This window comes from Passer domesticus, chromosome 34 (genome assembly GCF_036417665.1).
Source record: "Passer domesticus isolate bPasDom1 chromosome 34, bPasDom1.hap1, whole genome shotgun sequence".
In the NCBI taxonomy this organism is placed as follows: domain Eukaryota; kingdom Metazoa; phylum Chordata; class Aves; order Passeriformes; family Passeridae; genus Passer; species Passer domesticus.
The window spans coordinates 514,063-539,252 of record NC_087507.1 but is presented as its reverse complement, the minus strand read 5'-3'; the positions used below and the strand labels follow the sequence as shown (position 1 = coordinate 539,252).

At 50.5% G+C, this 25,190-nt stretch overlaps 1 protein-coding gene and 1 pseudogene across 1 annotated transcript in view; one reads left to right on the top strand and one right to left on the bottom strand.

Moving 5' to 3' along the window:
- LOC135288618 (long-chain fatty acid transport protein 1-like) overlaps positions 1-25,117 on the top strand; it is a 25,326-nt gene extending 209 nt beyond the window's left edge. Inside the window, 23 exon segments of the mRNA XM_064401988.1 lie at positions 88-137; positions 180-221; positions 340-408; positions 508-549; positions 668-736; positions 829-870; positions 1,041-1,109; positions 1,223-1,307; positions 1,310-1,438; positions 1,440-1,621; positions 2,205-2,325; positions 2,715-2,861; positions 3,183-3,288; positions 5,076-5,237; positions 6,425-6,494; positions 7,686-7,777; positions 9,713-9,822; positions 11,422-11,631; positions 13,916-14,040; positions 16,452-16,591; positions 19,409-19,573; positions 22,006-22,152; positions 23,617-25,117. Of these exon segments, the coding sequence (XP_064258058.1) occupies positions 88-137; positions 180-221; positions 340-408; positions 508-549; positions 668-736; positions 829-870; positions 1,041-1,109; positions 1,223-1,307; positions 1,310-1,438; positions 1,440-1,621; positions 2,205-2,325; positions 2,715-2,861; positions 3,183-3,288; positions 5,076-5,237; positions 6,425-6,494; positions 7,686-7,777; positions 9,713-9,822; positions 11,422-11,631; positions 13,916-14,040; positions 16,452-16,591; positions 19,409-19,573; positions 22,006-22,152; positions 23,617-23,774 (2,532 nt within the window). The 3' untranslated portion in view covers positions 23,775-25,117.
- LOC135288695 (uncharacterized) lies at positions 22,315-23,440 on the bottom strand (annotated as a pseudogene).
- Positions 25,118-25,190: the final 73 nt, after the last annotated feature.

Genomic DNA, 25,190 nt, shown 5'->3' with positions numbered 1-25,190 from the left:
ATTCCAGCGGCCTGTACGTGCTGCTCCGCGTGCGGCTCAACCTGTGCCGGCTCTGTTTAACCCCAATTTCCCATGGTTTAAGCCTAGTTTAACCCCAATTTCACCCCAAAACCGCCAAACTTCACTCCAAAATTTCCGTAATTTAACCAAAATCCCCGTTTTTCCCCCCATTTTTCCAGCGGCCTGTACGTGCTGCTCCGCGTGCGGCTCAACCTGCACCGGTTCTGGTTTAACCCCAATTTCCCATGCTTTAAGCCCAATTTAACCTCAATTTCTCCCAAACTTCACTCCAAAATTTCCGTAATTTCACCAAAATCCCCGTTTTTTCCCCCATTCCAGCGGCCTGTACGTGCTGCTCCGCGTGCGGCTCAACCTGTGCCGGCTCTGGTTTAACCCCAATTTCCCATGGTTTAAGCCAGTTTAACCCCAATTTCACCCCAAAACCCCCAAACTTCACTCCAAAATTTCCGTAATTTCACCAAAATCCCCGTTTTTCCCCCATTCCAGCGGCCTGTACGTGCTGCTCCGCGTGCGGCTCAACCTGTGGCGGTTCTGGTTTAACCCCAATTTCCCATGCTTTAAGCCCAATTTAACCTCAATTTCTCCCAAATTTCACTGTAAAACCCCCACAATTTGACCAAATCTCCATTTTTCCCCCATTTTCCAGCGGCCTGTACGTGCTGCTCCGCGTGCGGCTCAACCTGCGCCGGTTCTGGTTTAACCCCAATTTCCCATGGTTTAAGCCCAGTTTAACCCCAATTTCTCCCAAATTCCATTCCAAAAACCCCTGTAATTTAACCAAAATCCCTGTTTTTTCCCCCATTCCAGCGGCCTGTACGTGCTGCTCCGCGTGCGGCTCAACCTGTGGCGGTTAAGGTTTAACCCCAATTTCCCATGGTTTAACCCCAATTTCCCATGATTTAACCCCAATTTCCCATGGTTTAAGCCTAGTTTAACCCCAATTTCACCCCAAAACCCCCAAACTTCACTCCAAAAATTCCGTAATTTCACCAAAATCTCCATTTTTTCCCCATTTCCAGCGGCCTGTACGTGCTGCTCCGCGTGCGGCTCAACCTGCGCCGGTTCTGGTTCAACCCCAATTTCCCATGGTTTAAGCCCCGTTTAACCCCAATTTCTGCCAAATTTCACCTCAAAACCTCCAAATTTCACTGTAAAACCCCCACAATTTGACCAAAATCTCCATTTTTTCCCCCATTCCCAGCGGCCTGTACGTGCTGCTCCGCGTGCGGCTCAACCTGTGGCGCTTCGGCCGCTCGGGCCGCTCGGTGCCGGCGCTGTTCGGGGGCGGGTGGCGCGGCGCGCGCCGGCCAAGGCGGCGCTGGTGGACGCGGCGTCGGGCGCGGTGTGGAGCTTCGCGCACCTGGCGCAGGTGTCGGACGCCGTGGCGCACCTGTGCCCCGCGCTGGGGCTGCGCCCGGGGCCACGTGGTGGCCGTGCTCATGGAGGCGCGGCCCGAGTTCGTGGCGCTCTGGCTGGGCCTGGCCAAGGCCGGCGTGGAGGCGGCGCTGCTCAGCTCGCACCTGCGCCAGGAGGGGCTGCTGCACGGGCTCACCTGCGCCGGGGGCCAGCGCCGTGGTGTTCGGCACCGAGCTGGGAGCAGGTGAGCGCTGGGGAGGTGGGGAGGGGCTCAGGTGGGCTCAGGTGAGGTGGGGAGGGGGCTCAGGTGGGCTCAGGTGAGGTGGGGAGGGGGCTCAGGTTAGGTGGGAACTGATAGGGACGGGCTCAGGTGAGCAGAGAGAGGCTGAGGTGGGCTCAGGTGAGGTGGGGAGGGGCTCAGGTGGGCTCAGGTGAGGTGGGGAAGGGGCTCAGGTGGGCTCAGGGGAGGGGCTCAGGTGGGCTTAGGGAGGGGCTCAGGTGGGCTCAGGGAGGGCTCAGGTGGGCTCAGGTGAGGTGGGGGAGGGGCTCAGGTGGGCTCAGGGAGGGGCTCAGGTGGGCTTAGGGAGGGGCTCAGGTGGGCTCAGGTGAGGTGAGGAAGGGGCTCAGTTGGGCAGGAAGGGGCTCAGGTGAGGTGGCGAGGGGCTCAGGTGAGGTGGGGAGGGGGCTCAGGTGAGGTGGGGAGGGGCCTCAGGTGAGGTGGGGAGGGGGCTCAGGTGGGCACAGGTGGGCTCAGGTGAGGTGGGGGAGGGCTCAGGTGAGGTGGGGAGGGGGCTCAGGTGAGGTGGGGAGGGGGCTCAGGCGGGCAGGGCGCTGCTCAGCTCGCACCTGCGCCAGGAGGGGCTGCTGCACGGGCTCACCTGCGCCGGGGCTCGGGCTGTGGTGTTCGGCACCGAGCTGGGAGCAGGTGAGAGCTGGGGAGGGGCTCAGGTGAGGTGGGGAAGGGGCTCAGGTGGGCTCAGGTGAGGTGGTGAGGGGGCTCAGGTGAGGTGGGGAGGGGGGCTCAGGTGAGGTGGTGAGGGGGCTCAGGTGAGGTGGGGAGGGGGCTCAGGTGAGGTGGGGAGGGGGCTCAGGTGAGCAGGGACGGGCTCAGGTGGGCTCAGGTGAGGTGGGGAGGGGGCTCAGGTGAGGTGGGGAAGGGGCTCAGGTGAGGTGGCGAGGGGGCTCAGGTGAGGTGGGGAAGGGGCTCAGGTGAGGTGGTGAGGGGGCTCAGGTGGGCTCAGGTGAGGTGGGGAGGGGGCTCAGGTGGGCTCAGGTGAGGTGGGGAGGGGCTCAGGTGAGGTGGGGAGGGGCTCAGGTGAGGTGGGGAGGGGGCTCAGGCGGGCAGGGCGCTGCTCAGCTCGCACCTGCGCCGCGAGGGGCTGCTGCACGGGCTCACCTGCGCCGGGGCCAGGGCTGTGGTGTTCGGCACCGAGCTGGGAGCAGGTGAGCGCTGGGGAGGTGGGGGAGGGCTCAGGTGGGCTCAGGTGAGGTGGGGTGGGGGCTCAGGTTAGGTGGGAACTGATAGGGACGGGCTCAGGTGAGCAGAGAGAGGCTGAGGTGGGCTCAGGTGAGGTGGGGAGGGGGCTCAGGTGAGGTGGGGAGGGGGCTCAGGTGGGCTCAGGTGAGGTGGGGGAAGGGGCTCAGGTGGGCTCAGGGAGGGGCTCAGGTGGGCTCAGGTGAGGTGAGGAAGGGGCTCAGGTGGACAGGGAGGGGCTCAGGTGAGGTGGCGAGGGGCTCAGGTGAGGTGGGGAAGGGGCTCAGGTGAGTGGCGAGGGGCTCAGGTGAGGTGGGGGGAGGGGGCTCAGGCGGGCAGGGCGCTGCTCAGCTCGCACCTGCGCCGCGAGGGGCTGCTGCACGGGCTCACCTGCGCCGGGGCCAGGGCTGTGGTGTTCGGCACCGAGCTGGGAGCAGGTGAGAGCTGGGGAGGTGGGGAGGGGCTCAGGGTTGGGTGGGAACTGATAGGGACGGGCTCCAGTGAGCAGGGAGGGGCTCAGGTGGGCTCAGGTGAGGTGGGGAGGGGGGCTCAGGTGAGGTGGGGAAGGGGCTCAGGTGAGGTGGGGAGGGGCTCAGGTGAGGTGGGGAGGGGGCTCAGGTGAGGTGGGGAGGGGCTCAGGTGAGGTGGGGAGGGGGCTCAGGTGAGCAGGGACGGGCTCAAGGTGGGCTCAGGTGAGGTGGGAGGGGGCTCAGGTGAGGTGGGGAGGGGGCTCAGGTGGGCTCAGGTGAGGTGAGGAAGGGGCTCAGGTGGGCTCAGGGAGGGGCTCAGGTGGGCTTAGGGAGGGGCTCAGGTGGGCTCAGGTGAGGTGAGGAAGGGGCTCAGTTGGGCAGGAAGGGGCTCAGGTGAGGTGGTGGAGGGGGCTCAGGTGAGGTGGGGAAGGGGCTCAGGTGAGGTGGCGAGGGGCTCAGGTGAGGTGGGGAGGGGCTCAGGTGAGGTGGTGAGGGGGTTTTGGGTGATGTGGGGGAAGGGGCTCAGGTGAGCTCGGGTGGGCTCAGGTGAGCTCGGGTGGGCTCAGGTGAGTAGGGAAGGGCTCAGGTGAGGTGGGGAGGGGCTCAGGTGAGGTGGGGAGGGGCTCAGGTGAGGTGGGAACAGATGGGGAGGGGCTCAGGTGGGTTCAGGTGAGCTCCGGTGAGGTGGGGAGGGGGCTCAGGTGGGCAGGGAGAGGCTCAGGTGAGGTGGAGGGGCTCAGGTGAGGTGGGGAGGGGGCTCAGGTGGGCTCAGGGAGGGGCTCAGGTGGGCTCAGGTGAGGTGGGGAAGGGGCTCAGGTGAGCTCAGGTGAGTAGGGAGGGGCTCAGGTGAACAGGGAGGGGCTCAGGTGAGGTGGGGAAGGGGCTCAGGTGGGCAGGGAGGGAAGGAATTTTCTTTTTTTTTTCTTTTTTAAAAATTTTTCATTTTTAAGGAATTTTCTCCCATTTTCCAGGAATTTTTCCCATTTTAAAGTGATTTTTGCTGGAATTTTTTTTCAGGATGATAAATAGATTTTTCCAGTACAACTTTTCCTGTTTTTAAGGAATTTCTCTCAATTTTTCAGGGAATTTCCCCCCCTATTTTTAAACGATTTTTTCTAGATGATAAATCCATTTTTTCACTAAAATTTTTCCCACTTCTAAGGAATTTTCTCCCATTTTTCAGGGCAATTTTCCCCAATTTTTAAATAGATTTTTTTCAGGATGATAAATCCCTTTTTCCAGTACAATTTTTCCTGGTTTTAAGGAATTTCTCTCAATTTTTCAGGGAATTTCCCCCCATTTTTAAAGTCATTTTTTTTTTCTGGAGATTTCAGGATGATTAATCAATTTTTCCAGTGTGATTTTCCCCTGTTTTTAAGGAATTTTCTCCCATTTTTTCAGGGAATTTTCCCCATTTTTAAACTGATTTTTTTAGGATGATAAATCAATTTTTCCAGTGTGATTTTCCCCTGTTTTAAAGGAATTTTCTCCCATTTTTCCAGTGTGATTTTCTCCCATTTTTAAACTGATTTTTTTAGGATGATAAATCAATTTTCCCAGTGTGATTTTTTCCCGTTTTTAAGGAATTTTCTCCCCTTTTTCCAGTGTGATTTTCCCCTGTTTTTAAGGAATTTTCTCCCATTTTTCAGGGAATTTTTGCCCATTTTTAAACGGACTTTTTTTCCAGACAACAGAAATATTTTCCCAGTGTGATTTTTTCCCGTTTTTTAAGGAATTTTCTCCATTTTTGCCAGCTCTCACCGAGGTGAGCGCCGCCCTGGACCCGCGGATGCAGAAATTCTCCTGGGGCCCCCCGGATTGGGGGCCCAGCCCAGAGGGGACCCAGGCCCTGGAGCCCCTCCTGGAGAGAGCCCCCAAATCCCCCTACGAGATCGACCCCGGGAAGGGCATGGATGGTAAAAATCACCCCAAATTTATCCCTGGTTTTCCCCCCCATGTCCCCTCATTTTTCCCCAAATTTTCCCTGATTTTTCCCCAAATTTTCCCTGATTTTTCCCCAAATTTTCCCTGATTTCCCCTGATTTTTCCCCTGATTTTCCCCCCAATTTTTCCCTGATTATTCCCCAATTTTTCCCTGATTTTCCCCAGTTTTCCCCTGATTTTCCCCAGTTTTCCCTGATTTTTCTTCAAATTTTCCCTGATTTTTCCCAGATTTTTCCTGATTTTCCCCCAGATTTCCCCCTCATTTTCCCCAAATTTTCCCTGATTTTTCCCCAAATTTTCCCTGATTTTCCCCAGATTTCCCCTCATTTTCCCCAAATTTTCCCCCGATTTCCCCTGATTTTTCCCAGATTTTCTCTGATTATTCCCCCAGTTTTTCCCCTGATTTATCCCAAAATTTTCCATGATTTTCCCCTGATTTTCCCCCAGATTTCCCCCTCATTTTCCCCAAATTTTCCCTGATTTCCCGATTTTTCCCAGATTTTCCCTGATTTTCCCCCAGATTTCCCCTCATTTTCCCCCAATTTTCCCTGATGTCCCCTGATTTTTCCCAGATTTTCCCTGATTTTCACCCCAAATTTTCCCTGATTATTCCCCAATTTTCCCTGATTTTTCTCCAGATTTCCCCCTCATTTTCCCCCTATTTTCCCCTGATTTTCCCCCAAATTTTCCCTGATTTTTCCCTGATTTTCCCCTGATTTTCCCCAGTTTTCCCCCTGATTTTTCCCCAAATTTTCCCCAATTTCCCTGATTTTTCCCAGATTTTCTCTGATTATTCCCCAGTTTTTCCCCTGATTTTACCCCAAATTTTCCCTGATTTTTCCCAGATTTTCCCTGATTTTCACCCAAATTTTCCCTGATTATTCCCCAATTTTCCCTGATTTTTCTCCAGATTTCCCCCTCATTTCCCCCAATTTTCCCCTGATTTTCCCCTCATTTTTACTGAAATTTTCCCTGATTATTCCCGATTTCCCCCTGATTTTCCCCCAGATTTCCCCTGATTTGTCCCCGAATTTCCCCTGATTTTCCCGTTTTTTCCCAGATTTTCCCCCAGATTTCCCCCTGATTTTTGTTTCATTGTCTCCATTTTCCCTGTTTTTCCCCCGTTTTTCCCGATTCCGCGGGTTTTTGCCCCATCCAGACCGTCTGTTCTACATCTACACCTCGGGCACCACCGGCCTGCCCAAGGCGGCCATCGTGGTGCACAGCAGGTGAGGGGGCGGGGCCGGGGCGGGGGCAGTGGGCGTGGTCAGTGGTGGGCGTGGTCAGTGGTGGGCGTGGTCAATGGGAGTGGTCCGTGATGGACATGGACATGTATGGTTGTGGGTGTGGTCAGTGGTGGGTGTGGTCATTGATGGGTGTGGTCATTGATGGGTGTGGTCAGTGGTGGGTGTGGTCAGGGATGGGTGTGGTCAGGGATGGGTGTGGTCAGGTGGGTGGGTGTGGTCAGTGAGGGTGTGGTCAGTGGTGGGTGTGGTCAGGGATGGGTGTGGTCAGTGGTGGGTGTGGGTCAGTGAGGGTGTGGTCAGTGGTGGGTGTGGTCATTGATGGGTGTGGTCAGTGGTGGGTGTGGTCAGGGATGGGTTGTGGTCAGTGTGGGTGTGGTCAGTGGTGGGTGTGGTCAGTGGTGGTGTGGTCAGTGAGGGTGTGGTCAGTGGTGGGTGTGGTCAGGGATGGGTGTGGTCAGTGTGGGTGTGGTCAGTGGTGGGTGTGGTCAGTGAGGTGTGGTCAGTGGTGGGTGTGTGGTCAGTGGTGGGTGTGACCATGGGTGTGGTCAGTGGTGGGTGTGGTCAGTGGTGGGTGTGGTCAGTGGTGGGTGTGGTCAGTGAGGGTGTGGCCATGGGTGTGGCCATGGGTGTGGTCAGTGGTGGGTGTGGCCATGGGTGTGGTCAGTGATGGGTGTGGCCATGGGTGTGGTCAGTGATGGGTGTGGCCATGGGTGTGGTCAGTGAGGGTGTGGCCATGGGTGTGGTCAGTGATGGGTGTGGCCATGGGTGTGGTCAGTGATGGGTGTGGCCATGGGTGTGGTCAGGGTGGGTGTGGCCACGGGTGTGGTCAGGGTGGGTGTGGCCACGGGTGTGGTCAGTGGTGGGTGTGACCATGGTTGTGGTCAGTGGTGGGTGTGTCCCTGGGTGTGTCAGTGGGTGTGTCAGTGGGTGTGGTCAGTGGTGGGTGTGTCCCTGGGTGTGGTCAGTGGTGGGTGTGTCCCTGGGTGTGTCAGTGGGTGTGTCAGTGGGTGTGGTCAGTGGTGGGTGTGTCCCTGGGTGTGGTCAGTGGTGGGTGTGTCCCTGGGTGTGTCAGTGGGTGTGTCAGTGGGTGTGGTCAGTGGTGGGTGTGTCCCTGGGTGTGGTCAGTGGTGGGTGTGTCCGTGGGTGTGGTCAGTCTCTCTCTCTCTCTCTCAGGTATTACCGCATCGCTGCCTTTGGTTATTTCGCTTTCCGGATGCGCCCCGATGACGTCATCTACACCTGCCTGCCGCTCTACCACGCGGCAGGTGCTGCCTCCTCCTCCTCCTCCTCCTCCTCCTCCTCTTCGTCTGTCTTCCTCTTCCTCTTCCTCTTCCTCTTTTTCTTCTTCCCTTCCCTTCCCTTCCCTTCCCTTCCCTTCCCTTCCCTTCCTTCCCTTCCCTTCCCTTCCCTTCCCTTCCCTTCCCTTCCCTTCCCTTCCCTTCCCTTCCCTTCCCTTCCCTTCCCTTCCCTTCCCCTTCCTTCCCTTCCCTTCCCTTCCCTTCCCTTCCCCTCCTCTTCCTCCTCCTCTTCTTCCTTCCTTTCCCCTTTTTTGCCCTCATTTTTCCATAATTTTCCCCATTTTTCTTCAGTTTTTCTCCATTTTCCCCTCATTTTTCCTTCATTTTCCTCCCCTTTTTCCTGGTTTTCCCATTCCTTCTTCCTCCTCCTCCTCCTCTATCTCCTCCTCTTCCTCTTCCTCTTCCTCTTCCTCTTCCTCTTCCTCTTCCTCTTCCTCTTCCTCTTCCTCTTCCTCTTCCTCTTCCTCTTCCTCTTCCTCTTCCTCTTCCTCTTCCTCTTCCCCTCCCTTTCCCATTTCCTGTTTATTTTTCCCATTTCCTTTCCCTGTCTCCTCCTCATTTCTCTGCCATCTTCCACCCCAAACCACCCCAAATATCCCAAAAAATCCACCCCAAACCCATCCTGAATTTATCCCAAATATATACAGAATTTATCCCAAATTTATACAGAATTTATCCCAAATTATACAGAATTTATCCCAAATTTATACAAAATTTATTCAAAATTTTCACCAAAATTTTCCCACTATTTTCCCAAATTTATTCAAATTTTATCCCAAATTTATTCAAATTTTATCCCAAATTTTCCCCAATTTTTTCCCAATTTTTTCCCAATGTTCCAGGGAACATCATGGAGGTGGGGCAGTGCCTGACCCACCCCAAACCACCCCAAAAATCCCAAATTTATCCAGAATTTTATCCCAAATTTACCCCAAATTTATCATGAATTTACCCCAAATTTATCCCAAATTTATCCCAAATCCATCCTGAATTTACCCCAAATTTATCACAAATTTATCCGTAATTTTCCCAATTTTTTTCCCGATTTTTTCTGAATTTACCCCAAATTTATCCCAATTTTTTCCCAATTTTTTCCCGATTTTTTCCCGATTTTTCCCCGAATTTTTCCCCGAATTTTTCCCAATTTTTCTGGAACATTCCAGGGAACATCATGGGGGTGGGGCAGTGCCAAACCCATCCAAACACCCCAAAAATCCCAAATTTACTCCAAGTATCCCAAATAATTCATTCCAAACCCATCCTGATTTTATCCCAAATTTATCCTGAATTTATCCCAAATTTATTCAGAATATATACAAAATTTATTCCAAATTTTCCGCAAAATTTCCCCAAAAATTTCCAAATTTTTCCTGATTTTTTCCCCGATTTTTTCCTGAATTTACCCCAAATTTATCCCGATTTTTTCCCGAATTTTTCCCAATTTTTCTGGAACATTCCAGGGAACATCATGGGGGTAGGGCAGTGCCTGACCCACCCCAAACACCCCAAATATCCCAAATAATCCATCCCAAACCCATCCTGAATTTATCCAGAATTTATCCTGAATTTATCCAAATTTATTGTGAATTCATCCTGAATTTATCCCAAATTTATCCAGAATTTATCCCAAATTTATACAGAATTTCTCCGGAATTTATCCCAAATTTATCCTGAATTTATCCCAAATTTATCCTGAATTTATCCCGAATTTATCCTGAATTCATCCAAATTTACACAGAATTTATTCCACATTTTCCCCAAATTTTTCCCCCTATTTTCCCAAATTTATCCAACTATTACCCCAAATTTTATCCCGATTTTTCCCCAATTTTTCCCCAATTTTTCCCCAATTTTTTCCCGACTTTTCCCTGAATTTCCCCCCATTTTTCCGGAACGTTCCAGGGAACATCCTGGGGGTGGGGCAGTGCCTCCTGCACGGCCTCACCGTCGTCATCCGCAGGAAATTCTCGGCCTCCAGATTTTGGGACGATTGCGTCAAATATCGCTGCACGGTGAGCCCCAATTCCTGACTTTTCCCCCATTTTTCCCTATTTTTCCAATTTTTTGCCATTTTCCTCTTTTTTCCCCAATTTTTCTCAATTTTTTTATCATTTTTCCTTAATTTACCCCTATTTTTCTCAAAATTTTTCCATTTTTCTCGATTTTTTTCTCAATTTTTCCTTAATTTTTCCCCCTTTTTCCCAATTTTTCTCCATTTTTTCTCTCATTTTTCCTTTCTTTCCCCCCCCATTTTTCCTCCCATTTTTCCTTAATTTTCCCCCCATTTTTCTCAAATTTTCCCAATTTTTCTCCATTTTTTCTCTCATTTTTCCTTAATTTTCCCCGTTTTTCTCAAATTTTTCTCAATTTTTTTCTCTCATTTTTACTTAATTTTCCCCCATTTTTCCCAATTTTTCTCCATTTTTTCTCTCATTTTTCCTTTCTTTTCCCCCCATTTTTCTTCCCCTTTTTCCTTAATTTCCCCCATTTTTCCATTTTCTCCCCATTTTTCCCATCCCCCACCATTTTCCCATTTTTCTCTCTTTTTTCCTTTGTTTTCCCCATTTTTTCTCAAATTTTCTCAATTTTTTTTCTCTCATTTCCCCCCCATTTTCCCCCCATTTTTCCACATTTTTTCAATTTTTTCTCTAATTCCCCCCATTTTTCCATTTTCTTCCCTATTTCTCCCCCCTTTTTCCCTCTCTACTTTTTCCCCATTTCCCCCCATTTCTCGCCTCTCCCCAACCCCAACACTCCATTTTTTTCTATCTCCCCCCAAATCCAAATTTTTTCCCCCAAAAATCCCAATTTTCCACCCCAAAAATCCCATTTGTTTGGGTATTTTTCTCCCCAAATCCCACTTTTTTGGTATTTTTAACCCAAAATCCCATTTTTTTACTACAAATCCCTGAATTTTTTTGGAATATCCCTGTAGGTGATTGGGAGCTGTGCCGGTTCCTGCTGGCCCAGCCCGGCCAACACCCAAAATCTCATTTTTTCACCCAAAATCGCTTTTTTTGGTAATTTTTCACTGAAAATCCCATTTTTCTGGGGTTTTTTACCAAAATCCCGTTTTTCTCCCCATTTTTCCCTTGCCCAGGTGGTGCAGTCCATCGGGGAGCTGTGCCGGTTCCTGCTGGCCCAGCCCATGACTGATACCAAACCCCATTTTTTCACCCGAAATCCCATTTTTTGGCATTTTTTGTCCCCAAACCCCATTTTTTCGGTGATTTTTCACCAAAACCCCGTTTTTTCTCCCCATTTTTGCAGCAGGTGGTGCAGTACATCGGGGAGCTGTGCCGGTTCCTGCTGGCCCAGCCCGGCCATCACCCAAAACCCCATTTTTTCACCCGAAATCCCATTTTTTGGCATTTTTTGACCCCAAACCCCATTTTTGGGGGGGATTTTTCACCAAAATCCCGTTTTTTCTCCCCATTTTCGCGGCAGGTGGTGCAGTACATCGGGGAGCTGTGCCGGTTCCTGCTGGCCCAGCCCGGCCATCATTCGAAACCCCATTTTTTGACTCCAAAATCCCATTTTTTCCCCCAAACCCCATTTTTTTCGGTGATTTTTCACCAAAATCCCGTTTTTTCTCCCCATTTTTGCAGCAGGTGGTGCAGTACATCGGGGAGCTGTGCCGGTTCCTGCTGGCGCAGCCCGAGGCCGAGGCCGAGCGCCGGCACCGCGTGCGCCTGGCGCTGGGGAACGGGCTCCGCGCCGAGCTCTGGCCGCGCTTCCAGCGCCGCTTCCGCCTGCGCCGCATCGGCGAGTTCTACGGGGCCACCGAGTGCAACTGCAGCCTGGCCAACGTCGATGGCAAGGTGGGGAAAATGGGGAAAAATCCCCAAAAATTGGGAAAAAATTGGGGAAAGATTGGGGAAAATATGGGGAAAAAACGGGGCAAAAATGGGGGAAAAAATGGGAATAAAATGGGAAAGAACAGGAGTTCTATGGGGCCACCGAGTGCAACTGCAGCCTGGCCAACGTCGATGGGAAAGTGAGGGAAAATGGGGAAAATACCCCAAAAAAATCCTCCAAAAAAATCCTCCAAAAATTGGGGAAAGATTGGGGAAAAAATGGGAAAAAAATAGGGCAAAAATGGGAAAAAAATCCCATAAACAATGGGGGAAAACGGGAGCTCTACGGGGCCAGCGAGTGCAACTGCAGCCTGGCCAATGTCGATGGCAAGGTGGGGAAAACGGGGAAAATACCCCAAAAAAATCCTCCAAAAATTGGGGAAGATTGATTGGGGAAAAATATGGGGAAAATATGGGGAAAAAATCCCACAAACAATGGGGAAAACGGGAGTTCTACGGGGCCACCGAGTGCAACTGCAGCCTGGCCAACGTCGAAGGCAAGGTGGGAAAAATGGGGAAAATCCCCAAAAAATGGGGAAAAAATCCCCCCAAAAATAGCCAAAAATATCCCCCCAAAATTGGGGAAAGATTGGGGGGAAAATGGGGGAATAATAGAGAAAAAATGGAGGGAAAACGGGAAAAAAACGGGAGCTCTACGGGGCCACCGAGTGCAACTGCAGCCTGGCCAACGTCGATGGCAAGGTGAGGAAAATGGGGAAAAATCCCCAAAAAAATCCCCAAAAATCCCCAAAAAAATCCCCCCAAAAATTGGGCGGAAAATGGGGGAAAAATGGGAATAAAATGGGAAAGAACAGGAGTTCTATGGGGCCAGCGAGTGCAACTGCAGCCTGGCCAACATCGATGGGAAAGTGAGGGAAAATGGGGAAAATCCCCCCAAAAAAACCCCAAAAAATAGCCAAAAAATTGGGGAAAATTGCGGGAGAAATGGGGGGAAAATTGGAAAAAAATCCTTTAAAAAATGGGGAAAATGGGAGCTCTACGGGGCCAGCGAGTGCAACTGCAGCCTGGCCAATGTCGATGGGAAGGTGGGGAAAATCCCCAAAAATTTGGGGAAAAATACCCCCAAAATTGGGAAAAAATATGGGGAAACATGGGGCAAAAATAGGGCAAAAATGGGAAAAATCCCTTAAAAAATGGGGAAAATGGGAGTTCTACAGGGCCAGCGAGTGCCGATTCTCCCCTTTTTTCACCCAATTTCCCCCCATTTTTTCCCTTAATTCCCCCATTTCTCACCCGATTTTCCCCATTTTTTGTTTAAATTCCCCCATTTTTCACCCAATTCCCCCCATTTTTCAGCCACATTTCCCCCTTTCTTTCGCTAATTCCCCCATTTCTCGCCCGATTTTCCCCATTTTCTTTTACAATTTCCCCATTTTTTTAAATTCCCTCATTTTTTTTACAATTCCCCCATTTTTTTTTTCAGAATTCCCCCCATTTTTCACACCGATTCTCCCCATTTTTAGGCCGATTTTCCCCATTTTTCACCCCATTTCCCCCCATTTTTTCCTCTAATTCCCCCATTTCTCGCCCGATTTTCCCCATTTTTTGTTTAAATTCCCCCATTTTTCACCCAATTCCCCCCATTTTTCAGCCACATTTCCCCCTTTCTTTCGCTAATTCCCCCATTTCTCGCCCGATTTTCCCCATTTTCTTTTACAATTTCCCCATTTTTTTTAATTCCCTCATTTTTTTTACAATTCCCCCATTTTTTTTTTTCAGAATTCCCCCATTTTTCACCCGATTCTCCCCATTTTTAGGCCGATTTTCCCCATTTTTCACCCCATTTCCCCCCATTTTTTCCTCTAATTCCCCCATTTCTCGCCCGATTTTCCCCATTTTTTGTTTAAATTCCCCCATTTTTCACCCAATTCCCCCCATTTTTCAGCCACATTTCCCCCTTTCTTTCGCTAATTCCCCCATTTCTCGCCCGATTTTCCCCATTTTCTTTTACAATTTCCCCATTTTTTTTAATTCCCTCATTTTTTTTTACAATACCCCCATTTCTTTTTTTTCAGAATTCCCCCATTTTTCACCCAATTCTCCCAATTTTTCACCCAATTCTCCCCATTTTTTCACCCGATTCTCCCCATTTTTAGGCCGATTTCCCCCATTTTTCACCGAATTTCCCCCCATTTTTTCCTCTAACTCCCCCATTTCTCGCCCGATTTTCCCCATTTTTTTTTTAAATTCCCCCATTTTTTTTAAATTTCCCATTTTTTCCCCCCAGGTGGGCGCGTGCGGGTTCAACAGCCGCCTGCTGCCCGGCGTGTACCCGGTGCGGCTGCTGCGCGTGCAGCCCGGCTCGCTGCAGCCGCTGCGCGACGCCCGCGGCCTCTGCGTGCCCTGCGGCCCCAGGTCGGCCCCCATCCCAAAAACCCCCGCTTTCACCCCAAAAAAACCCGACATCCCGCAGGGTTTGGGCTCCCAAACGGGATTTTCCACCCGGGTTTGGGTGGGGAATTGGGGAATTGGGGCTGTCGCAAAGGTCTTGGGGTGGGGCGGTCCCATAAATTTTGGGGTCGTTCTCTGCTGTTCCCGTAAATTTTGGGGGGGTTTTCTGTCGATCCCCAAAAAATTTTGGGTCATCTTGAGTCAATCCCCAAAAAATTTGGGTAATTTTGAGTCAATCCCATAATATTTGGGGTCATTCTTTGCCATTCCCATAAATTTTGGATCATCTGAAGTTGATCCTGTAAATGTTGGGGTCATCTTGAGTTGATCCTGTAAATGTTGGGGTCATCTTGAGTTGATCTCTTAAATTTGGGATCATTTTGAGTTGATCCCCAAAAATTTTGGGGTCATTTTGGGTCCATCGTGTAAATTTGGGGTCATTTTGAGTCGATCCCAAAAAATTTGGGGTCGTTCTTTGCCATTCCCATAAATTTTGGATCATCTGAAGTTGATCTTGTAAGTGTTGGGGTCATCTTGAGTTTATCTCTTAAATTTGGGATCATTTTGAGTTGATCCTCAAAAATTTTGGGTCATCTTGAGTCAATCCCATAATATTTGGGGTTGTTCTTTTCAATTCCCATAAATTTTGGATCATCTTGAGTTGATCCCGTAAATTTTGGGTCATCCTGAGTTGATCTCTTAAATTTGGGGTCATCTTGAGTCAATCCCCAAGAATTTTGGGTCATCTTGAGCCAATCCCAAAAAATTTGGGGTTGTTTGTTTCAATTCCCATAAATTTTGAATCATCTTGAGTTGATCCCGTAAATTTTGGGTCATTTTGAGTTGATCCTGTAAATTTTGGGGTCATTTTGAGTCAATCCCAAAATATTTGGGGTCGTTCTTTTCAATTCCCATAAATTTTGGGATCATCTGGAGTCAATCCCGAATATTTTGGGGGCCATTCTTTGTGAATCCCATAAATTTTCAGGTCATCTTGACTTGATCCCAAAAATTTGGGGTCATTCCTTGCCATTCCCATAAATTTTGGATCATCTGGAGTCAATCCCAAATATTCTGGGGTCATCTTGAGTTGATCCCAAAAATTTGGGGTCGTTCCTTTGTCATTCCCATAAAATTTGGGGTCATCTGGACTCAATCCCAAATATTTCCCTCGAGATTTTGGGATCCCATTCCCATTTTCCCCTGGATTCCGTGATCCCATTTCCCTGGGGATTTTGGGACGGAATTCCCATTTCCCATGAATTCCATGATCCCATTCCCATTCCCCCTGGATTTTGGGATCCCATTCCCCCTGGATTCCGGGATCCCATTCCCATTTCCCTGGATTTTGGGATCCCATTCCCATCTCCTTAGTGATTTTGGGATCCCATTCCCATCCCCCTGGATTTTGGGATGGAATTCCCATTTCCCATTCCCCCTGGATTCCATGATCCCATTTCCCATTTCCCTGGGGATTCCGTGATCCCATTCCCATTCCCCTGGATTTTGGGATGGAATTCCCATTTCCCATTCCCCCTGGATTCCATGATCCCATTTCCCATTTCCCTGGGGATTCTGTGATCCCATTCCCATTCCCCATGGATTCCGTGATCCCATTCCCCCTGGATTCTGTGATGCCATTCCGATTTCCCCTGGATTCCGTGATCCCATCCCCATTCCCCCTGGATTTTGGGATCCCATTTCCCATGGATTCCGTGACCCCCATTCCCATTTCCCCTGGATTTTGGGATCCCATTCCCATTTCCCATTAATTCTGTGACCCCATTCCCATTCCCCTGTATTCCATGATCCCATCCCCCTTTTCCCTGGGGATTCCGTGATCCCATTCCCATTTCCCCTGGATTCCGTGACCCCATCCCCATTCCCCCTGGATTTTGGGATCCCATCCCCATTCCCCCTGGATTCTGGGATGGAATTCCCATTTCCCATGGATTCGTGATCCCATCCCCATCCCCCTGGATTCCATGACCCCATTCCCATTCCCCCTGGATTCCGTGACCCCATCCCCATTCCCCCTGGATTTTGGGATCCCATCCCCATTCCCCCTGGATTTTGGGATCCCATCCCCATTCCCCCTGGATTCCGTGACCCCATCCCCATTCCCCCTGGATTTTGGGATCCCATCCCCATTCCCCCTGGATTTTGGGATCCCATCCCCATTCCCCCCTGGATTCTGGGATGGAATTCCCATTTCCCATGGATTCGTGATCCCATCCCCATCCCCCTGGATTCTGTGACCCCATTCCCATTCCCCCTGGATTCCGTGACCCCATCCCCATTCCCCCTGGATTTTGGGATCCCATCCCCATTCCCCCTGGATTTTGGATGGCATTCCCCTTTCCCGCGCTCCCAGGGGAGCCCGGGCTGCTGGTGGGCCGCATCGACCAGCGGGACCCCCTGCGCCGCTTCGACGGCTACGTCAGCGCCGGCGCCACGCGCGGCAAGATCGTCCGCGACGTGCTGGCCAAGGGCGACCAGGCCTACCTGTCAGGTGAGCCCGCCGGAATGCCCGGAATTCCGGCCCCAAATCCCGGGAGTTTCCCCCTTGGGACACCCCAAAGGGCTCGGGAATCAATGGGGATCACCCGGAGCGACAGCCAAAAATTCCAGGATTGGGTTTTGGGGTCTTCTCCCATTCTTGGATGACATTTTCGAATTTTTTCATATTTTTCATGGGAATTCCCGGAATTCCGGCCCCAAATCCCAGGAGTCTCCCCACTGGAACACCCCAAAGGGCTCGGGAATCAATGGGGATTTCCTGAGCGAGGATTGGGTTTTGGGGTCTTGTCCCCATTCTTGGGTGACTCTTTGGGGATTTTCCCATTGTCAGGTGAATTTTTGGGGTCTTTTCCCATTTCTCATTGGAATTCCCGGAATTCCGGCCCCAAATCCCGGGAATTTCCCCATTGGAACATCCCAAAGATCTTGGGAATAAACCACAAGAAAAAGTCCCGGAGCGTTGACGCAAAAATCCCAGGATTGGGTTTTGGGGTCTTGTCCCCATTCTTGGATGACATTTTGGAATTTTTTCATGTTTTTCGTGGGAATTCCCGGAATTCCGGCCCCAAATCCCGGGAGTTTCCCCACTGGGGCATCCCAAAGGGCTCGGGAATCAATGGGGGTTTCCTGGAGCGACGGCCAAAAATCCCACGGTGGGTTTTGGGGTCTTGTCCCCATTGTCAGGTGAATTTTTGGGGTCTTTTCCCATTTTTTATGGGAATTCCTGGAATTCCAGCCCCAAATCCTAGGATTTTTTTGGGCCATTTTCCCCCAAATCCCAGGTGGAATTTTTTTCGGGAATTTTTCCCTATTCCCTGGTATAATTTTTGGGAATTTTTTCAGGATTTTTTCCCCATTCCAGATGGCATTTATGGGGGTTTTTTTGAGCTTTTCCCCCATTTTTAGGGAAATCTTTGGGTTTTTTTCCCATTCTAGGGTTACATTTTTGGGGATTTTTCCCCCATTCCCCACTGTAACTTTTCAGGATTTTGGGGGGATTTTTTGGGACTTTTTACAGGACTTTTCCCCAAGCCCCAGGTGTGATTTTTTTGGGGAATTTTTAAAGGGTTTTTTTCCAAATTCCTAGTTGAGATTTTTCTGGATTTTTCCCAATTCCCAGCTGTAATTTCTTAGGAATTTTTGAGGGTTTTTTCCTATATCCAAGTGAGATTTTTGGGGGATTTTTCCCCCATTCCCCACTGTAACTTTTTGGAATTTTTGGGAGGATTTTTTCCCGCTATTTCCCCAATTCCTCAGTATAATTTTTTTTGCAATTTTTTGGGGTTATTTCTGCATTTTTAGGGGATGTTCTGGTGATGGATGACTTGGGGCTAACTGCATTTTGGGGCTGCTTCCCCAATTCCCAACTGGGATTTTCTGGGGGATTTTTCCTCAAATCCCATGGGACAATTTTTGGGGAATTTTTGGGGATTTTTCCCCCATTCCCATGGGAGAATTTTGGGGAATTTTTTGGGGCATTTTCCCCATTTCCACGTGAGCTTTTTGGGGATTTTTCCCCCATTCTGGGGGTACATTTTTCGGGATTTTTCCCTCATTTCCCCACATTTTCAGGAATTTTTTTGGGGATTTTTCCCGCTATTTCCCCCATTCCTCAGTATAAGTTTTTGGGGATTTTTTGGGGTTATTTCCCCATTTTTAGGGGACGTTCTGGTGATGGATGACTTGGGCTACCTGCACTTTGGGGCTGCTTCCCCCATTCCCAACTGGGATTTTTAGGGAATATTTTCAGGACTTTTTCCCCATTCTGGGGGTACATTTTTTGGGATTTGTTCCCAATTCCCAGGTGAGATTTGTTGGGATTTTTTTCAGGATATTTTCTATTCCCAGGTGGAATTTTTTGGGATTTTTTTGGGGGATTTTTCCCCATTCCCTGGTATAAATATTTGGGAATTTTTCAGGATTTTTTTCTCCATTCCCAGGTGGGATTTATTGGGATTTTTTGGGTTTTTTTTCCCCCATTCTTGGGGTACATTTTTTGGGGTTTTTTTCCCATTTTTTCGGGTACATTTATTGGGATTTTTTTCCCATTCTTGGTGTACATTTTTTGGGATTTTTTTCCCATTCTTGGGGTACATTTATTGGGATTTTTTTCCCATTCTTGGGGTACATTTATTGGGATTTTTTTTCCCATGCTTGGGGTACATTTTTTGGGATTTTTTTCCCCATTCTTGGGGTACATTTTTTGGGATTTTTTTCCCATTCTTGGGGTACATTTATTGGGATTTTTTTCCCATTCTTGGGGTACATTTATTGGGATTTTTTTCCCATTCTTGGGGTACATTTTTGGGATTTTTTTCCCCATTCTTGGGGTACATTTTTTGGGATTTTTCCCCCATTCCCCACTGTAACTTTTCACAATTTTTTGAGGATTTTTCCCGCTATTTCCCCCATTCCTCAGTGTAACTTCTCCATATTTTTTGGGGTTGTTTCCCCACTTTTTAGGGCACGTTCTGGTGATGGATGACTTGGGCTACCTGCACTTTGGGGCTGATTTCCCAGTTCCCAGCTGGGATTTTCTGGGGGATTTTTTCCCTGTTCCCGTGGGGACAATTTTGGGACTTTTTTGGGATTTTTTCCCCATTTTTGAGGGAAATTTTTTTTATTTTTTCCCCATTCTGGGGGGTACATTTGTCAGTATTTTTCCCCATTCTGGGGGTACATTTATTGGGATTTTTCCCCCATTCCCCACTGTAACTTTTCACGATTTTTTGAGGATTTTTCCCGCTATTTCCCCCATTCCTCAGTATAAATTTTTGGGATTTTTTTGGGGTTGTTTCCCCACTTTTAGGGGATGTTCTGGTGATGGATGACCTGGGCTACCTGTACTTTCGGGACCGGGCCGGGGACACGTTCCGCTGGCGGGGCGAGAACGTCTCCAGCACCGAGGTCGAGGGCGCCCTGAGCCGCCTGCTGGGCCAGGCCGACGTCGCCGTCTACGGCGTCGAGATTCCCGGTAAATCCCACAAAAATTCGGGATAACAGGGGGTTGGGAATGGGGGGAAATCCAGTGGGAATTTGGGGGAGAAATTCCGGGGTTTTCCAGGCAGAATTGGGGTGGGAAAGGGAGATTTGGAGGAGATTTTGGAGTCTACGGTGTCGAGATTCCTGGTAAATCCAAAAAAAATCCGGGATAAAATTTGGGATAAAAGGGGTTGGGAATTAGGGATATCCCGTGGGAATTTGGGGGAGAAACTCCAGGGTTTTTCCAGGAAAAATTGGGGTGGGAAATGGAGATTTGGGGTCTACGGCATCGAGATTCCCAGTAGAGCCCAAAAAATTCGGGATAAAATTTGGGATAAAATCTGGGATAAAAGGGGTTGGGAATGGGGGAAATCCCGTGGGAATGTGGGGGGAGAATTCTGGTTTTTTTCAGGCAGAATTGGGTGGAAAATGGAGATTTGGGGTGATTTGGGGCAGATTTGGGGTCTACGGCATCAAAAATCCCCGTTACATCCCAAAAAAATTCGGGATAAAATCTGGGATAAAAGGGGTTGGGAATGGGGGGAAATCCTGTGGGAATTTGGGGGAAAAAATTCCGGGGTTTTCCAGGTAAAATTGGGGTGGGAAAGGGAGATTTGGGGGAGATTTTGGGGTCTACGGCGTCGAGATTCCTGGTAAATCCCAAAAAATATTCAGGATAAAGGGGGGTTGGGAATGGGGGGAAATCCCGTGGGAATGTGGGGGAGAAATTCCGGGGTTTTCCAGGAAAAATTGGGGTGGGAAAAGGGAGATTTTTGGGGTCTACGCTGTTGAGATTCCTGGTAAAGCCCCAAAAATTCAGGATAAAATTTGGGATAACAGGGGTTGGGAATGGGGGAAAATCCCGTGGGAATTTGGGGGGGGAATTCCGGGGTTTTCCAGGTAAAATTGGGGTGGAAAATGGAGATTTGGGGTGATTTGGGGCAGATTTTGGGGTCTATGGTGTTGAGATTCCCGGTAAATCCCCCCAAAAAAATTCGGGGATAAAATCTGGGATAAAAGGGGTTGGGAATGGGGGAAATCCCCTGGGGAATTTGGGGGAGAAATTCCGGGGTTTTCGAGGCAGAATTGGGGTGGGAAAGGGAGATTTGGGGGAGATTTGGGGTTTTAGGCCGAAATCCCCATTTTTTCCCCCAAATCCCCATTTTTAACCCCAGAATTCCCATTTTTAACCCCAAAATTCCCATTTTTTTCCCGATCCAGGGCTGGAGGGCAGGGTGGGCATGGGGCTGTACCAGGAATGGGGTCAGGAATAGGACTGGATTTAAGAAACCATGAATTTCCTGGGTATTTTTCCCCAAAATTCCCCCTTTTTTTTCCCCCAAAATTCTGTGCTTTTTCCCAAAATTCCAATTTTTTTCCCCAAAATTCCCATTTTTTCCCTCATCTAGAAAAGGAGGGCAGGGCTGGCGTGGGGCTGTACCAGGAATGGGGCCAAGAATTGGGATCAGGATTTAGGAAAACCCAAATTTCCTGTGTTTTTTCCAAAATCCCCATTTTTAACCCCAAATTTCCTGAGGTTTTTTTTCCCAAAATTCCCATTTTTTTCCCCTGTTCCAGGTACGGAACGCTAGGCAGGCTTGAGGCTGTACCAGGAATGGGGCCAGGAGCTGGGATCAGGATTTAGGAAACCCCAAAATCCCCATTTTTAACCCCAAAATCCCCATTTTTAACCCCAAAATTCTGTGGTTTTTTCCCAAAATCTCAGTTTTTCTCCTCAGCCAGGAGTCGAGGGCAGGGCTGGCATGGGGCTGTACCAGGAATTGGGGTCGGGGTTTGGGGTAAACCCCAAAAATCCCCATTTTTAACCCCAAAATCCCCGTTTTTCCCCCAGAATTCCCATTTTTTCCCAAATTTTGGGTTTTTTCCCTCAATCCAGGCATGGAGGGGTGGGCGGGCATGGCGGCCATCACCGACCCCAGTGCCCAGCTGGACGTCGGTGCCCTGTACCGGGCACGGCGCTGGAGTTAGGAAACCCCAAAATCCCCATTTCTAACCCCAAAATCCTCTTTTTTAACCCCAAAATTCCTTTTTTTTCCCCAAAATCCCCATTTTTTCCCTCAATCCAGGCGTGGAGGGGCGGGCAGGCATGGCGGCCATCGCTGACCCCGCTGCCCAGCTGGACGTGGGTGCCCTGTACCGGGCACGGCACTGCATTTAGGAAACCCCAAAATCCCGGGTTTTTTCCCAAATTTAATGGGGTTTTTTCCCAAATTTTGGGTTTTTCTCCCCGTTCCAGGCGTGGAAGGCTGGGCTGGCATGGGGCTGTGCCAGGGACTGTGCCAGGAATTGGGGTCAGGGTTTGGGGTAAACCCCAAAATCCCCATTTTTTTCCCCAAATCCCCATTTCTAACCCCAAAATCCCCGGGTTTTTTCCCAAATTTTGGGTTTTTCTCCCCGTTCCAGGCGTGGAGGGGCGGGCGGGCATGGCGGCCATCGCGGACCCCGCCGCCCGGGTGGACGTGGGTGCCCTGTACCCCGCGCTGTGCCCGCTGCTGCCGCCCTACGCCCGGCCCGTCTTCATCCGCCTGCGCCCGCGGCTCGACAGCACCAGTGAGGGCGGGGCCCAAAGGGGCGGGGCCCAAAGGGGCGGGGCCTGACGGGGTGGGGCCTAAAGGGGTGGGGCTTAATAGGGTGCAGCCTAAAGGGGTGGGGCTTAATGGGGTGGGGCTTAAATGGGTGGGGTTTAAAGGGGTGGGATATAAAGGGTGGGGCTTAATGGGTGGAGTTTGGAAGAGTAGAGCTTAAAGGGGTGGGGCTTAAAGGGGTGGGGCTTAAAGGGGTGGGGCTTTAAGGGGTGGGGCCTAAAGGGGTGGAGATTAACGGAGTGAGATTTAAAGGGGTGGGGCTTAAAAGGGTGGTATTTATAGGCTGGGGCTTAAAGGGGTGGGGCTTAACAGGGCAGGGAATTGGGGGTGGGGCTTAATGGGGTGGGGCAGAGTGGGGCGGAGCTTAAAGGAGTGGGGATTAAAGGGGCAGGGGTGGGTGGGGCAAGGCTTAAAGGGGTGGGGCTTAACAGGGTGGGGGCTTAATAGGGTGGGGCCAAAAGGGGTGGGGATTAAACGGGTGAGATTTAAAGGGTGGAGCTTTAAGGGGTGGGGCTTAAAGGAGTGGGGCTTAGAGGGGTGGGGCTTAAAGGGGTGGGGCTTAAAGCAGTGGGGCTTAATGGGGTGGAGCTTAAAGGGGTGAGATTTAAAGGGTGGAGCTTAAAGGGGTGGGGCTTAATGGGGTGGAGCTTAAAGGGGTGAGATTTAAAGGGTGGAGCTTAAAGGGGTGGGGCTTAATGGGGTGGGGCTTAAAGGGGTGGGGTGGGTGGGGCAAGGTTTAAAGGGGTGGGGGCTAAAGGGGTGGGGCTTAAAGGGGTGTGGCTTAAAAGGGCAGGGGTGGGTGGGATGGGACTTAAAGGGGTGGGGCTTAAAGGGGTGGGGCTTAACAGAACAGGACCTAAAGGGGTGGGGTTTAACAGGGTGGGGTGGGTTGGGCAGGGTTAAAGGGGTGGGGCTTAAAGGGTGGGGCATGGAGGGGTGGGGCTTAAAGGGGTGGAGCCTAAATGGGCAGGGTATAAATGGGTGGGGCCTACAGGGTCGGGATTGAATGAGGTTTGAGGGGCAGGGATTAAGGGGGAGGAGCCTAAAGGGGTGTGGCTGGATGGGGATTAAAGGGGTGTGGCCTAAAGGGGTGTGGCTGGGTGGGAATTAAAGGGGTGTGGCCTAAAGGGGTGGGGCAAAAAGGGGTGGGGCCTAAATGGGCTTTGAGGGGTGGGGCTAGATGGGGATTAAAGGGGTGGGGCCTAAATGGGTGGGGCTTAAAGGGGTGGGGCTTAAAAGGGGCGGGGTTTGAGGGGTGGTATTAAATGGGTGGGGCTAAAGGGTGTGGTCTAATGTGGGTGTGGCTTTAAAAAGTGGGGTTAAATGGGTGGCAACTAAAGGGGTGTGGTCTAATGAGGGCGTGGCTTGATGGGGCGTGGCCTGAAGTGGGCGTGGCCGGGGCGATTCCCGGGGGGATTTCCCTCCCCAGGCACCTTCAAGCTGCAGAAGACGCGGCTGCGGGGGGAGGGCTGGGACCCCCGGGTGGTGGCCGAGCCCCTCTTCGTGCTGGACCCCCAGAGGGGCCGCTACGTGCCCCTGGACGCGGAGATGCACGCCCGGCTCTGCTCCGGGAAATCCGGGTTCTGAGCACGGAAATCCTGCTGGAAAACCCGAAAATCCCCCTGGAAAACCTCCCTGGGATCCCGAAAATCTGAAAATCCCACTGGAAAACCTCCCTGGGATCCCAAAAATCTGAAAATCCCACTGAAAAACCAGCCTGGGATCCCAAAAATCTGAAAATCCCACTGAAAAACCAGCCTGGGATCCCGAAAATCTGAAAATCCCACTGAAAAACCAGCCTGGGATCCCGAAAATCTGAAAATCCCCCAGAGTGGGAGATGCACGCCCGGCTCTGCTCCGGGAAATCCGGGTTCTGACCCCAAAAACAGCCTGGGATCCTGAAAATCCCACTGGAAAATCAGCCTGGGATCCTGGAAGTCTGAAAATCCTGCTGGAAAATCTGAAAATCCTGGTGGAAAACTTGAAAGTCCTGCTGGAAAAACTCAAAATCCTGCTGGAAAAACTCAAAATCCTGCTGGAAATATGAAAATCCTGCCAGAAAAATGAAAATCCTGCTGGAAAAATGAAAATCCTGCCGGAAAAATGAAAATCCTGCTGGAAAACCTCCCTGGGATCCTGAAAAACCCGAAAATCCCCCTGGAAAACCTCCCTGGGATCCCAAAAATCTGAAAATCCCCCAGAACGGGAGATGCACGCCCGGCTCTGCTCCGGGAAATCCGGGTTCTGACCCAAAAACACAGCCTGGGATCCTGAAAAATCCCGAAAATCCTGCTGGAAAACCTCCCTGGGATCCTGAAAAACCCGAAAATCCCGCTGGAAAACCAGCCTGGGATCCCAAAAATCCTGCTGGGGTATGAAAAAAACAGCCTGGGAGCCTGAAAATCCCACTAAAAAAACAGCCTGGGATCCTGGAAATGAAAATCCTGCTGGAAATCTGAAAATCCTGCTGGAAATCTGAAAATCCTGCTGGAAAACCTCCCTGGGATCCCAAAAATCCCGAAAATCCTGCTGGGAACCCCCCTGGATTTCCTGGAAAACAGCGGAATTCTCAAGAAAACAGTGGGATTTGGAGGAGAAAAGTGGGATTTGACTGTAGAACAGCGGCATTCCCAAGGATCCAGGAGGAACCCAGCAGAATTCCCAGGAATTTCCAGGAAAATCCTGAACTTTTTTCAGAGGGAAAACAGCAGAATTCCAAGGGAAACCTGGACTGACTGAGAATCGCCCTCACAGGCGCTAATTAACTCCGACAGCGCTAATTAACGACTAACTCGTGCCTAATTAACCCCGTAGGGACTCCTTTGTACGGACGTATTTATTACAATTAACCCATTTGGGCCGTTTTTAACCCGACTTTTGCTCCGTTTGGTTGTGCCTGACCGCGAGGCCATTAAAAACCAGCGACTGTGCCGCGTGCAGTGCTGCGGGGCTCGGCGGGGGGAACAGCGAGGGCGGGGTTTGTGTGGGGGGCGAAGCGGGAGA